This window comes from Ovis aries, chromosome 14, assembly GCF_016772045.2.
Source record: "Ovis aries strain OAR_USU_Benz2616 breed Rambouillet chromosome 14, ARS-UI_Ramb_v3.0, whole genome shotgun sequence".
In the NCBI taxonomy this organism is placed as follows: Eukaryota; Metazoa; Chordata; class Mammalia; order Artiodactyla; family Bovidae; genus Ovis; species Ovis aries.
Window position 1 is genome coordinate 39,176,439 of NC_056067.1, and position 13,622 is coordinate 39,190,060.

Sequence of the window (13,622 nt, forward strand, 5' to 3'; positions counted from 1 at the left end):
ATTCAGTTGCTTTCTGGCTTGTGGTGCATTGGATGCTGGGGTTGGGGGCACGGGGTCAGGGCTGGGGTATGAGCCGCAGGAAATGGCAGCAGGAAGTTGGGGTATTTACTTGCCAACTCCAGTCTCTCCTTGACTGAGGGATGCTCCTCAGATATAACTCTCCCGATTGTGTGGCCTCCCTGCGTTTTTGGGTCAATTTCTTTCTCCTTTATACTTTTGCCTGGGGCTCTTCAGCTCTTTGCCAGTTACCCCAGCTGTGGTTTCAGCTGCTTAGTCTTTGATACAAATAACCTACTTCAGAGGAGTGCCTCCTGATGTCAGTGATCTTTCAGGAAAGTAGAAGCCAAGAGAGGGGAGTCCGGAGCAGCAGCCTCCTTCCTTCAGGACTTAGAGAGGCTCCCTTGGGGTGAGGGGAGGCATCCTCCTCTCGGCTACAACCTGAGCACAGCTGGCACCCCTTCAGTTTCATCTCTCGTTTGCTGACAGTATCCCCCCTGAGGACGCACTGCCCTGACCACACCTGTCCCAAAACCGGGCCTGCTATGCAGGCTTTTGTGATTGAGAGTGTAGTTTTGTGGTCACGAAGCACCCTTCACAACTCCAGTTTGGTTTTTAAAATTAACATTCAGGAGCCTTGCTTTTCTTTAACTGTTAAGTTTCATTTGCAATGTCTGCTCTAACAAGTGTTAGCGATTTCTTTTATGGGGAGTTGGTGAGATTCTGGGTCCCGTTGGGGACAGTCAGGGATGAGAACCCATCCCCTGCTTATGACAAGCTAAGGGGTCACAGACTGATGGTTCTCTTCTCTCCTGGGCTGATGGTCAGTGAGCTGATTTCTGTCCCCACATTGCAGGGCTTTTGGAGTGCACACTTTGAGCAGCCAAAGGGCCCCATGCTTGGTTTAATGCTCTGCTCTCGTTGCCTCATAGTTCTTGCTAATTTTCTGAAGTGGGAGACCCCCTGTTTTCCTTTAGCACTGATCAGCCCTATAAATCATTTGCCTGGTGAGTCCTGAAGAAGGGCAGTTACAGACCACAGTGTGTCCCTGGACTATTACTGAGGGCAGGAAAAGTTGTGCACAGAGGCTGGGGTTGAGGAAAGAGAGGAGGGTGAGCATGGAGGGAGAGGAAAGGGATCAATGAGAAATAGTATGAGAGATGATCATTTTGTATGGGACTCAAAAAAGGCAAAGACACCCCTGCAATCCAAGGGCAGGACAACCCCTGGAAGTATTTGCTGTCTCCTCCACTAGGAGCCCGATACGGGCAGGTTCTTCATGATATAAACTCCAGTGTGAGTGTAGCTCGCAGCCTGTGGTTATTGCTCCAAACAGTAGTTGTCAAGTGATGACCAACTTCATAACCAAGCTGAGCGACAGTGAAATCTCTTGATAAGCAGCCAGGTCCTGATCCGTCAGGGCCCTGATTAAGCGGAAACCAGCTGGCCATTTGGCATTGATCACTGATGTTTCTGTTGTTGGTTTAATGTGATGGAGCATGCACCCTTCAGGATATATCCATGGGATTTGAGCCTGTGGCGCTGACCCTGTGGATCTCTCTGCACCTTTTAAAGAACTTTCTTCTCTCAGCTCCTGGCGCTCCAGTCGGGACTCCGTGTCTCTCCTGGGTTCTTTTTCCTCCCCACCCCCTCACTTTGGGCACCATGGTGCTCCAACTCGTGCACCTTTTGAAGACGTACACTGAGAGGGACGACAGACGGTGCGGTTGCTCCCTCCAGCCACTCTGTCGCTTCCTGCCTATTTCTAGGTTAGGTGCCTGCGTCCCGCCTGGCCAGTGTTCCCAGCCTTATCCCTGCAACTATGAGTGATTAATATTCCAGTGTATGGATATATACCACATTTTATTTATCCATTGATCAGTTGATGGGCATTTTGGTTTCCTTCCACTTTTTGGCTATTATGAACAATGCTGCTGTGGACATTTGTGTGCAAATATTTATGTGGACTATGCCTTCAATAGTCAGTATGCCAGTATTTTGATCACTTGGTGTGAACCGCTGATTCATTGGAAAAGTCCCTGATGCTGGGAAAGATTGAGGGCGGAAGGAGAAGAGGGTAACCAGGGATTGTTTCTCAGGCACCCACAATCATATGTTAATCAAGTGTCTATGTCTCTTCTGATGACTCTTTGTCGATTTTGTCTTCTTGATAATAAACATAATAAAAGAAGGACACTTTCAGGATATCATTTACATGTACTGTGTTCTTTGACATTTATTTCTCAGAGCAGCCCTGGACAATCACAAAGATTTATTTTTGCATCTTATTAAAAGAGAGGTGCTAGAACGAATTAGGTTTATTTAATATATTACTGTTTTAAGATTTGCATAAGACTTGTCAGATCAGAGGGTGTTTTTGGCCTTGTGGTTATGCTTATATATGAAATGTTAATGTAAGTGTCTTAGAAGCTCCTGTTTATGGAAGCTCCTGGCAACTTGTCAGTGCCTCGCTGCCCATATATTTTTACCCTTAGGGGCGCAGTTCATCTAAAGTCTCATGAGACTGTTCTGTACTGTAGTCTGAGAGAGAAGTGTACTGTCCTCCATTCTGTTCTTATTGGTTAGAGTAATACGTTAACTGCAGCCATGAAATCTCTGTCATCTTAGAGACGTTTTTGTTTAGTCTGGTGTTTGCCTGAAGGCTCTGCTCTAAGCTGCAGAGTGCTTGAGTCTTCAGTTAAAGAGGATGGTCTTAGAGCCTCGTAATAGAAGACTGTACCAGGTACTTCAAACCGCCCATACTTTATATGAAGAATAGACTCTTGGGCTTCTGAGTTGACTTCAGTTAGGCGGCTCTCAGACTATCCCCGTGGACTGAGTTGGGATTTCCAGGACTTTTTTGGTCCAGAAGCAGGTAAGAAGGAGTTACAGAGCACTGCATGGAGGGATGTGGGAATTTCATTGTTTTGTTTTTTGATTTTTGGTAATGTTTATAACACTGTGCTTTACTGGCTCTGTAAGGAAGCCTTTTTTCTTCTTCAGCTCCCTGTCATCCACAACAATTGAGTAGATTTTGCTTTTGTAAATGGGAATAAGACGCTTAAAAATGAGACTCAGTTTTCCACAGGCATTTCCCTAATGGCTGATGAGGTCAGTCATCTTCAGTGTGTTTATTTGCGTGTATAAATACTCTTCAGTGAAATGTCGGGGGCTAAGAATTTGAAGGATGCTTGCACACTGTCCACTCCAAGCTTCCCATTCTACAGATGGGGAACTTGAGAGCAAAACCAGGGCTGTCTGGCCGGGTTCTTTTGGTTGACCGTGGTCTCTGAGTGGACACAAAGGACTGGCATAAGGAGGACGGAGCACCCGGAGCCAGACTTGTGGGCAGTTTCTGGGACCCTCATGGGCCTGGTGTATGAGGTCAGCTGCGGGGCTGCAGCAGACAGAACCGTCCCCTTGGCGTGTCTGCCAGGCTCAGAAGACTCCCACCCCTGAAGGAGGAGGTGGTACACCAGGCGGGTACGCCTTCTCTAAAAGGTGAGACTTGCCAAATTTGGAGCCAGCTGGGTCCCCATGAGTCCTGGGGCAGCCCCAGTCACACAGCATGAAGAAGAGGAAGCCCCCTGGGTGCCAGCCACAGCAGACATCACCCCCGCAGCTTCCAGTTAGACTCCATGCTGGGCACCATGCAAAGCGTGTGAAGCCAGGATGATCTGGATCCTCACAGAAACACTTGGAGGAAGACACGTCCTTACCCCTATCTCATAATGTGCCAGGAGCACAAATATGGAATAGGTGGGTCTGTGTTCTGGCCTGTGTTTCACTTCATGTTGCTGCTGTGTATTCACTTCCAGTTACTACAAACTTGGCTGCTTAAAACAACACAGATTTATTACCTTACAGATCTGGAGGTCTGAAGTCCAAGTTGTGTTAAAATCAAGGTATCAGCAGGCCTGTGGGGCGGCTCTAAGGAAGAATATTCTCCTGCTTTTCCTAGTCTCTAGATGCTTTTCACTTACGTATCATTTCCATTCTGGGTTTGGCCTCTTTCATCTCCAGGGCCTTTGTGATGACTTCAGGTGCACCTGGGTCATCTGAGATGACCTCCCCAAAGTCAGCTGCTTAGCAACCTTAATCCCTTCTGCAAGCGATTCCCCTTTGGCACATCATATGTTCACTATGCATCTGGGGGTCAAGACTCAGACATCTTTGGGGTCACTCTTCTGTGGAGCTAGGGACACCAGGTGAGGAAGAGGCTGGGAGGACCGGTGCCCCCAGGTATGTGGGTGGAGCAGGTATGGGCAGGGCAGTAGAGTGAGAACACTGCCCTGGAGGACTTGCCTTCACTGGGGAAGCGCCTGAATGCACATCAGGGCGTGTGGTCATGTGCTGTGGAGAAAAATGTTCCCAGGGAAGGGGTTATGGGGTACGGGGTGTGGATGAGTGGGTTGCAGCTTCATCAGGGTGGGCCTCATTGAGGAGGTGACAGTTGAGCCATCTCCTCAAGGTGGCTCCTCAACAAGACCAGAAGGAAAAGAGAGAAACTTCAAAGCAGCCTGGGGAGAGATTGCCGACTAAGCCTTCAGGGCTGCAGGGCCCTGCAAGAGCTGGTCCTGTCTGGTCTTTGAGCTTTATCCTCTGAGATACTCCTTTCTCAGCTTCAGCTCCCAAGGGACTAGCATTCACCACCAAACCCACTCTCCACCCCACTGATCCTGGCTTCATCTGGCTCTGGTGCCTGCCAGGCATTCTCACCAAGGAATTCCTCCACCCTTAGGGGCCTCTTCCCTGCCTTTTTCTGACCCACGACTTACCAGGCTGAATTGCTGGTTTCCTCGTCTCGGGCCTGGGAGCCTTTAAGCTCTCAGCAGCCAGGAACTGGTCTGCTCTCTCCTTTGTCCCCAGCACCTGGCATTTGTTTATCTTGCAGATGTTCATCAAAAGCAAACACCATGAACCTGCCGTCTGTTTTCTGTTGGTGTCCTGATGGACACCTGATATCAGGCAGCATGTCCCACATCCTGGTTCAGTCGGTTCAATCACTCAGTCACGTCCGACTTTTTGCAACCCATGGACTGCAGCCTGCCAGGCCTGCCTGTCTTTCACCATCTCCCAGAGTTTGCTCAAACTCATGTCCATTGAGTCGGTGATACCATCCAACCATCTCATTCTCTGTCATCCCCTTCTCCTCCTGCCTTCAATCTTTCCCAGCATCAGGGTCTTTTTCAGTGAGTCAGTTCTTCTCATCATGTGGCCAAAGTATTGGAGTTTCAGCTTCAGCATCGGTCCTTCCAGTGAGTATTGACTGATTTCCTTTAGGATTGGCTGGTTTGATCTCCTTGCAGTCCAAGGGATTCTCAAGAGTCTTCTCCAACACCACAGTTCAAAAGCATCAATTCTTCGACACTCAGCTTTCTTTATAGTCCAACTCTCATCTCCATACACGACTACTGGAACAACCATAGCTTTAACTAGACAGACCTTTGTTGGCTTTTTAATATGCTGTCTAGGTTGGTCATAGCTTTTCTTCCAAGGAGCAAGAGCCTTTTAATTTCATGGCTGCAGTCACCATCTGTAGTGGCTTTTGGAGCCCAAGAAAATAAAGTCTGTCACTGTTTCCATTGTTTCCCCATCTATTTGCCATGAAATGATGGGACCAGATGCCATGACCTTCATTTTATGAATGTTGAGTTTTAAGCCAGCTTTTTCACTCTCCTCTTTTACTTTCATCAAGAAGCTCCTTAGTTCCTCTTTTCTTTCTGCCATAAGGGTGGTAGCATCTGCATATCTGAGGTTATTGATATTTCTCCCAGCAATCTTGATTCCAGCTTGTTCTTCATCCAGCCCAGCATTTTGCATGATGTATTCTGGATATAAGTTAAATAAGCAGGGTGACAATATACAGCCTTGACATACTCCTTTCCTGATTTGGAACCAGTCCGTTGTTACGTGTCCAGTTCAAACTGTTGCTTCTTGACTTGCATACAGGTTTCTTGGGAGATGGGTAAGGTGGTCTGGTATTCCCATCTCTTGAAGAATTTTCCCACAGTTTTCTGTGATCCACACAGTTAAAGGCTTTATCGTAGACAAGCAAAAGCAGATGTTTTTCTGGAATTCTCCTGCTTTTCCTGTGATCCAGGGGATATTGGAAATTTGGTCTCTAGTTTCTCTGCCTTTTCTAAATCCGGCTTGAACATCTGGAAGTTCTTGGTTCACGTAGTGTTGAAGCCTGGCTTGGAGAATTTTGAGCATTACTTTACTAGCGTGTGAGATGAGTGCAATTGTGCGGTAGTTTGAACATTCTTTGGCATTGCCTTTCTTTGGGACTGGAATGAAAACTAACCTTTTCTAGTCCTGTGGCTGATGTTGAGTTTTCCAAATTTGCTGGCATTTGAGTGCAGCACTTTCACAGTATCATCTTTCAGGATTTGAAATAGCTCAACTAGAATTCCATCACCTCCACTGGCTTTGTTTGTGGTGATGCTTCCTAAGGCCCACTTGACTTCGCACTCTGGATGTCTGATTCCAGGTGAGTGATCACAGCATCGTGGTTATCTGGGTCATGAAGATCTTTTTTGTATAGCTCTTCTGTGTATTCTGGCCACCTCCTCTTAATGTCTTCTGCTTCTGTTAGGTCTATACCATTTCTGTCCTTTATTGTGCTCATCTTTGCATGAAATGTTCCCTTGGTATCTCTAATTTTCTTGAAGAGATCTCTATAGTCTTTCCCATTCTGTTGTTTTCCTCTATTTCTTTGCACTGATCACTGAGGAAGGCTTTCTTATATCTCCTGGCTATTCAACATTCTGTGTTCTGGTGGATATATCTTTTCTTTTCTCCTTTTGCCTTTTGCTTCTCTTCTTGCCTCGGCTGTTTGTAAGTCCTCCTCAGACAACCGTTTTGCCCTTTTGCATTTCTTTTCCCTGGGGATGGTTTTGATCGCCTCCTTTTATACAGTGTTTCGAATCCCTGTCCATAGTTCTTCAGGCACTCTATCAGATCTAATCCCTTGAATCTGTTTGTCACTTTCACTGTATAATCATAAGGGATTTGATTTGGGTCATACCTGAATGGTCAGTGGTTTTCTCTACTTTCTTCAATTTAGGTCTGAATTTTGTAATAAGGACAAGGGGCTCTGGCTGCAGCAGACCTGGGAGGTGCAACGTGTGGCATAATTCCTCTTGGAGGAGGTGGCTGTTAGCCCCACCATAGAGCCACTGAGCATTGCCCTACAAACTGGAGGAGAATTACACCAAAGAAGTTCCTGAACTGTTGCAAAAGTTCTAGGACCACAACAGATATCCCAGGCTGGGGATCCGGCACAGGGACTGAGAACCTCCAAGGGCATTTGACTTTGAAGGCCAGTGGGTTTTGATTACAGAACTTCCGCAGCACTGGGGTAATAGACTCTTGGAGGGCACGGACAAAACCTTGTTGTGCCAGGACCCAGGAGAGAGGAGCAGTGGCTCCGCAAGAGCCTGAGCCTGACCTGCCTGTGAGTGTCCGGGAGTCTCTGGTGCAGGCATGGTCAGCAGCGGCCTGCCACGGGGTCGGGGCGCTGAATACAGCAGCCCTGGGAGCTGCAGCATTCTGGCGTGCTGGCGTCAGCCCTTTCGAAGGAGGCCGCCATGACGACCATGACCCTGTCATGCTTGGCCTCAGGTGAGACTGCAGGGAGGGAACACAGCCCCACCCCAACAGAAGACTGGAATAAAGATTTATTGAGGACTGCCCCGCCCGTCAGAGCAAGACCCAGATTCCCCCACAACCAGTCCCTCCCATCAGGAAGCTTTCACGGGCCTCTTACTCTTATCCATTACAGGGTAGACAGTGAAAGCCACAGTCATATCCCGGTTACCCCTGCCCCATCCCCAAACACACTGTCTGCCTGCTGGGTTACTGGCGTCCACCATGTGCCCAGTTGCTCCAGTTAATAGCCTTGGAGCCATTCCTGACTCGTTTTTCTCCCATGTGACGTATTCAGTCTTCAGCGAGCCCTTTTGATTCAATCCTAGAAACAGGCCCAGAATCTGATATTTGCAGTCACCTCCCATCACTTCTTGGTCCAAGATATCAGCATTCCTCAGCGGCCCTAGTGCACTGGCCTCTTAGCTGATGTCCCTGCTTTCGTAAGTTTAGTGTTGACACAGGAGTCAGGGCGGCCTTTGAGCTCATGTCACTTCTCTGGCGTTCCCCTCTTGGCCCCTGCCTGGCCTCCCCCTTTCCCCCAGCCCTATTTACTGTTCACCCCCCCTTCCATTATTCTGTTCTGGCCCCAGTGACCACATTTCTGAGCTCGCCAGGAACTCTCCCACTTCAGGGCCTTTGCACTTGCTATTTCCTCCATCTGGACTCCCCCTCACAATGGCAGCATGGCCTGCTCCTCTCACTTCATTCATTTCCCAGAACCTAAATAGATTCTCTTTTCAGAGAACCTGAAATAGATTTGTATCTCTGACCCAGGTTTATCCACTCTGGGGGCTCTGTTGCTCCAGCTAGGTTCCTGATTATCAAATGGACACTTCCAAAGTTACTTAATGTCTTTGCACTTTAGTTTCTTCACCTGAAATAGTATTCATTGCAAGGACTGTTGGGACAGTCCATGAAATGAGGTAATGTCAAAACTCATCTTGTAGACAGTCAAACCTGATAGCATTAAACACACACACACACACACACACACACACACACACACAAACAGTTTTCTCTCTATTCTGAGGCCCCAAAGAGTTCTCTGCACCCAAAGGCCACGCTGACCCTCAGGCACCTGATGTGTTGTTGTGGGGTAAATTGCATTTTGTGGGGAGAAGTTAAGTTTTTGGTGTCTGGAACTCCTGGGTGGAGGTCACCCCTACTCAGGGGACACCTAGTTCCATTACCACAGACTATGGTATCCCTATTGTGAAGAGACATCCCTGGTGGTCCAGTGGTCAGAATGCCATGCTCCACTGCCAGGGACGTGAATTCAGTCCCCAGTCAAGGAACTAAGATCCTGCAAGACATGCAGCATGGCCTATTAAAAAAAAAATGTGGATCTGATGCTCGAGTCATACCCTGCCTCTGCACTGCCAACTGGCTCTGAGACACGGGGCTCATTACTTAACCTCTTTAATCCTGAGTTTTCCTCATCTGTTCATGGAGACAGTCACAGCACCCCTCTCCAGGGACTGAGAGACACTGCAGGTGAGCTGTTTTTCACAATACCTGGCATTTAGTGAATTTGCAGTGAACTGATAACTGCTGTTATGATCTCAGAAACCTAGAAGCAAACACGGAGCAGAAAAACGACAGGTTGATGGAGAGCAGGTGGTGCGTGGCAAGGGTGAGCCAGAGCCCCGGGGTCCTGTGCCCTTGCTTCCAGTGCTTACACCCCGGTTGGGTGGTTCCCCCCAGCATCCCCACTCACTTGAGAACAGGCTCTCTCTTTGTCAAGAGTTGGCTCTAGAGAGAAAGTTGACCACTTGGCCAGAACTGGGAGAGCTTCCACAGGAGAACATTTTATTGTCTGTAAACTCTTCTTTGGTAAACAAGAAACCCAAAGGGAAAAGGTGCACACTGCATCAAGAAAAGGACAAGGCTGACGCCCACCACGAACAAGGAGCTTGGAGAGACAGCTACACCATTAGCGAGGTGGGGCAATGGGGCCTGGGGGGTCGGGGTGGCCGGTGGCATGGGGGAGAGGCGGAGGAGAGGGTCCACTCTGTTGGACATAGACGTCTAAATCATACAGCGAGTGAGCTCATGCATCACAGCAAAGAGAACCAGGGACCCCCGTCCGTGCCCCCGCCCACCTCCCATGAGGTTGGTGCCCCCCTGCACAGAGTGCTGTGCCCGGTCAGCCAGGGTGGGGTTGCAGGGGGCTCCAGGGGGCCTGGCAGCAGCCCCTTCTCCATTCTCCTTTCCTGCTCTGCAGGCTGGCATGTGCAGGTGGCAGGGACAGTCACAGGGATGCTCAGGATCTCTGGGTCTGGGTGGCAGCGGCAGGGCAGCAGGGGCAGGTTTGAGGGGGAGGTGGAGAAGCAGCCCCCACCCCTGTTTTACAGGGGGGGCTCACTGCAGAGGACAATCTCCAAGTCCTTGCGGTAGAGCTTTCCTGCCTCAGCCAAGGACATGACGCTCTTTCTGTAGCTGGTGAGCTGCTGGATGTTCATTTCCTGGGAGACAGAGGGAGAGGTTATGAGCAGGTTCAGAGGAAGGTGCCCCCACCCCCCCTCCCCAAATGGCCCTCCTGTTCATTCACCAGAACCTTTCCCTTATCCCATCTCAGTGCAAGTAGCTGAGAGGCATACCGAGCATGGGCTTTGGGGTCAGAAAGCCCTGGGTTAAAATGCTCTCCCTTTCACTTACTAGCTGCATTGCCTTGGGGAAAGTATTCAGCTTTTTCTAAGTCTCAGCTGCCTCATCTGTAATAAGGAATAAGTCTGCCTCACTGAGGTGTTATGATGATTAGATGAGAAATGAATGTAAATAGCATCGAGCGCAGTCCCTGACACTCAGCATGCTCGCCAAACAGCAGCTATTGACACCAGTCAGTATCTACATACAGCTTCGCTAAATTCCTCTACCTCACTGGGCTTCCATTCACTCAGTCTGCTGGGTCCCTTTGGGTAAGAAAGAGAATGCCAGGGAAACTCCATGGTTTTGTCTTTGCGCTAAGCCTCACCCAGCGGAACAAGGAATTCTAATTCCTCTCTCCTCCAGGGGCAAAGCCTACTAGCCTACTCCTTGTTCACGGACACCTTGAGGCCTTCAGAGGCTCTAAGACAGGTGACTCATGGTCTCATATAAAATGGAAAACTGAAAGTGATAGTCATCCAGTCATGTCCGACTCTTTGAGGCCCTATGGACTGTAGCCTGCCAGGCTCCTCTGTCCGTGGGATTTTGGAGGCCAGCACTAGGCAGAACACCAGCATCTGATACGCCTTGTGTTGCTTTGGATGCAAAGAGCCAGTAGTACTGAAATACAGCAAAGTCATCATCATTGGAAAATCACTTAAGCAATTTTCTTTTTCTTTCCCTTCTTCTTCCCCTCTACACCTCTTTCCTTCATCCTCCCCTCCCTCTTTCCTTCCTTTCCCCTTCTCCTCCTCTTGTATTGAACCTGTTGGCAGATCTTATTATTATTTTTTTTAATACTTCTACATTAATGGGTCATTATCCCCATGAGAAAACTGAGGTGTGAAGACTGAGGTATTGGCTAAAGGAGGGAACCAACCCTACAGCCACAGACAGTCTCAGGCCCCTGAGTCCTGAAGGCTGTGTAATTCTTTACCTGGCTCACCGGTACTCAGTGCTGGAGGGTCAGTCTTTTATTGTGTTCTTTGGTGACATCTCCTCACATGACTGATCTCTGGGTTTGTGCTACCAGCCAGTCCCAAGGCACTTTGCAAACATCTCTAACTTCCCTAAAGTTGTGAAGTTCCTGGAAATGTCACCTAGTCCATAACACTGAGGTGTGCCTGAGTGACCTATCCCTCAATCAGGAGCCAAGGAAGGGACCCCATATATCAACCACAAGCCTGAGAAAATCCTCTCATTCAGCATGGCCTGCGAAGTTCAAGCAGAATGAAGGGAAGAGGCTGCTTCCTTTCTGTGTCTAGAAGCACTGTGTGAAGCTGGGGAAGGCTTTAGCAGTTGCAGTTGTCTTAGGAATGCTAAGAACATGTCAACGTTTGAGCCCATCAGCCTGTCCTGCAGGAGCCTCAGACATTAATCTGCTTCGAAACCGATTCACTGTCCATGTTCTGCTGCTGCTGCTAGGTTACTTCAGTTGTGTCCGACTCTCGGAGACCCCATAGATGGCAGCCCACCAGGCTCCCCCGTCCCTGGGATTCTCCAGGCAAGAACATTGGAGTGGGTTGCCATTTCCTTCTCCAATGCATGAAAGTGAAAAGTGAAAGTGAAGTCACTCAGTCGTGTCCGACTCATAACGACCCCACAGACTGCAGCCCACCAGGCTCCTCCACCCCTGGGATTTTCGAGGCGAGAGTGCTGGAGTGGGGTGCCACCGCCTTCTCCACACGGCCCATGGAGGCACCACCAAAATGGCACGTGCCTCTGCCATGTGGGGTCACCTAAAAGCGGTCGTTCCCTTCCCAGCTCAGGCTATTTACAGGCATGTAGCTCTCTCTACTGATTCCTTTTTCTTGACCTCCATGTGCTAAGTCTGGTGGTTAGTGCTGGTGGAAGGTTCCCAGGTAAACCACTTTATTAATATCCTTGTTCTCTAACTTTCAGAATTTTTCTTAACCACAACACCTGACTTTTTGTTTGTTTGCACATCTCAGAAAGTCAAGCTGTGTAGCCATATGAGTTGTCTTTTGTGGGAATCAGGGAAGAGCCTAGTTAGGTGATGACCACGGAATTCAGGTCTCTCCCAAGATTTAATGCCTGCCCTCAAGGCCCATCAGCCTCAGGCGTAACGTAGGGTCATATGGAGAAAAACTATACCTCATTATTCCAATTACAGTTAAGCATATTTTTCATTATGATGCCCAACATCCCTTGAACACATAAGGATACACAAACGATTTTCTCCTAGAGTTTGGTAGCAGGAAAAAGTTTGCCAAGTTCAGGCACGTGATGAGTAATTCCTTCTTCCTAGGAAGTATTTGCATATGATTTATTTTCTGCCTCCTTCAAAAAGCTATTATAGGTAACATTAAAAAAAAATAAACAGGGTGAAAGAAAAGGATGATATTCAGGATAAAGATAAAGAGGTCAGAAGACACTTGGAAAGGGAGACAGATTGATTCAGCAGCCACGATGGATTTTTTTCCCTGAAATTAGGAGTTAAATTTAGTTCTTGCCTGACTGCCCAGGCAGTTAGACAACGTGGGGAATTATAGATCACTCATCATCTAATTAAAGAAAGCAGCAAAAAAGCTATTTGCTCAGAGAAAGACATTTTCCAGGAGGTGGAGGAAGATGCTGCCAAGACTTGTCTCCTGGTTCCTCTTTGGCCTGTGTCCTCCCATCCTGGGAACCGAGATGAGCCGCTGGGGACTGCCCAAGAGGCAACATGACCAAAGTAATGGAGTCCAGTTCCCAGCCTTTCCTTCCAGGGAACAAATTTGTCAGGGACTTCTGTTAGCCCCTTCCCCAGCTCAAGATTCTAGAGTCAATTCAGAATACCCTCAACTCCCACTGGCCCTGCTCCTCCAAATCTCTCCTAGTGTAAAAGTCTTTTTTTTTTGGGCCACATAACTGACACTTCTAAGAAGTGTGCCACGTCGAAGCTGCCATGGCCTCATAGCTGCGTTGTTGACATCAGTCAGCAGGTGGGGGCAACCCACGTGTCTGTCTGTGGACGAACAGATAAAATGTGGGAGAGACACTACGTTATTCAGCCTTAAAAAGGAAGGAAATTCTGACATATACTATAACATGGATGAACCTTGAGGAAGTCACATGAAGTGAAATAAGCCAGACACGGAAGACAAATGCTGTATGACTCCACTTGTATGAAGTGTCTAGAGCGGTGAGATTCACAAAGACAGAATGTAGAATGGTGAGTGCCCGTGGCTGGGGGCAGGCAGCAAGTGGGAGTTACCATTTACTGGGTACAGACTTTAATTCTGGGGAGACAGAAAGAGTGCTGGCCGGTGGGGATGGTTGCAGAATGCTGTGAATGTACTTGATGCCACTGAGCTGAACACTTA

General features: G+C 48.4%; 1 protein-coding gene across 1 annotated transcript in view; it reads right to left on the reverse strand.

The window, feature by feature from the left end:
- Nucleotides 1-9,433: 9,433 nt before the first annotated feature.
- The window catches only part of CALB2 (calbindin 2), a 28,202-nt gene continuing 24,013 nt past the window's right edge, over nt 9,434-13,622 (reverse strand). Inside the window, exon 11 of the mRNA XM_004015126.6 lies at nt 9,434-10,115. Within this exon, the coding sequence (XP_004015175.1) occupies nt 9,999-10,115 (117 nt within the window). The 3' untranslated portion in view covers nt 9,434-9,998. The remainder of the gene's footprint in view (nt 10,116-13,622) is intronic.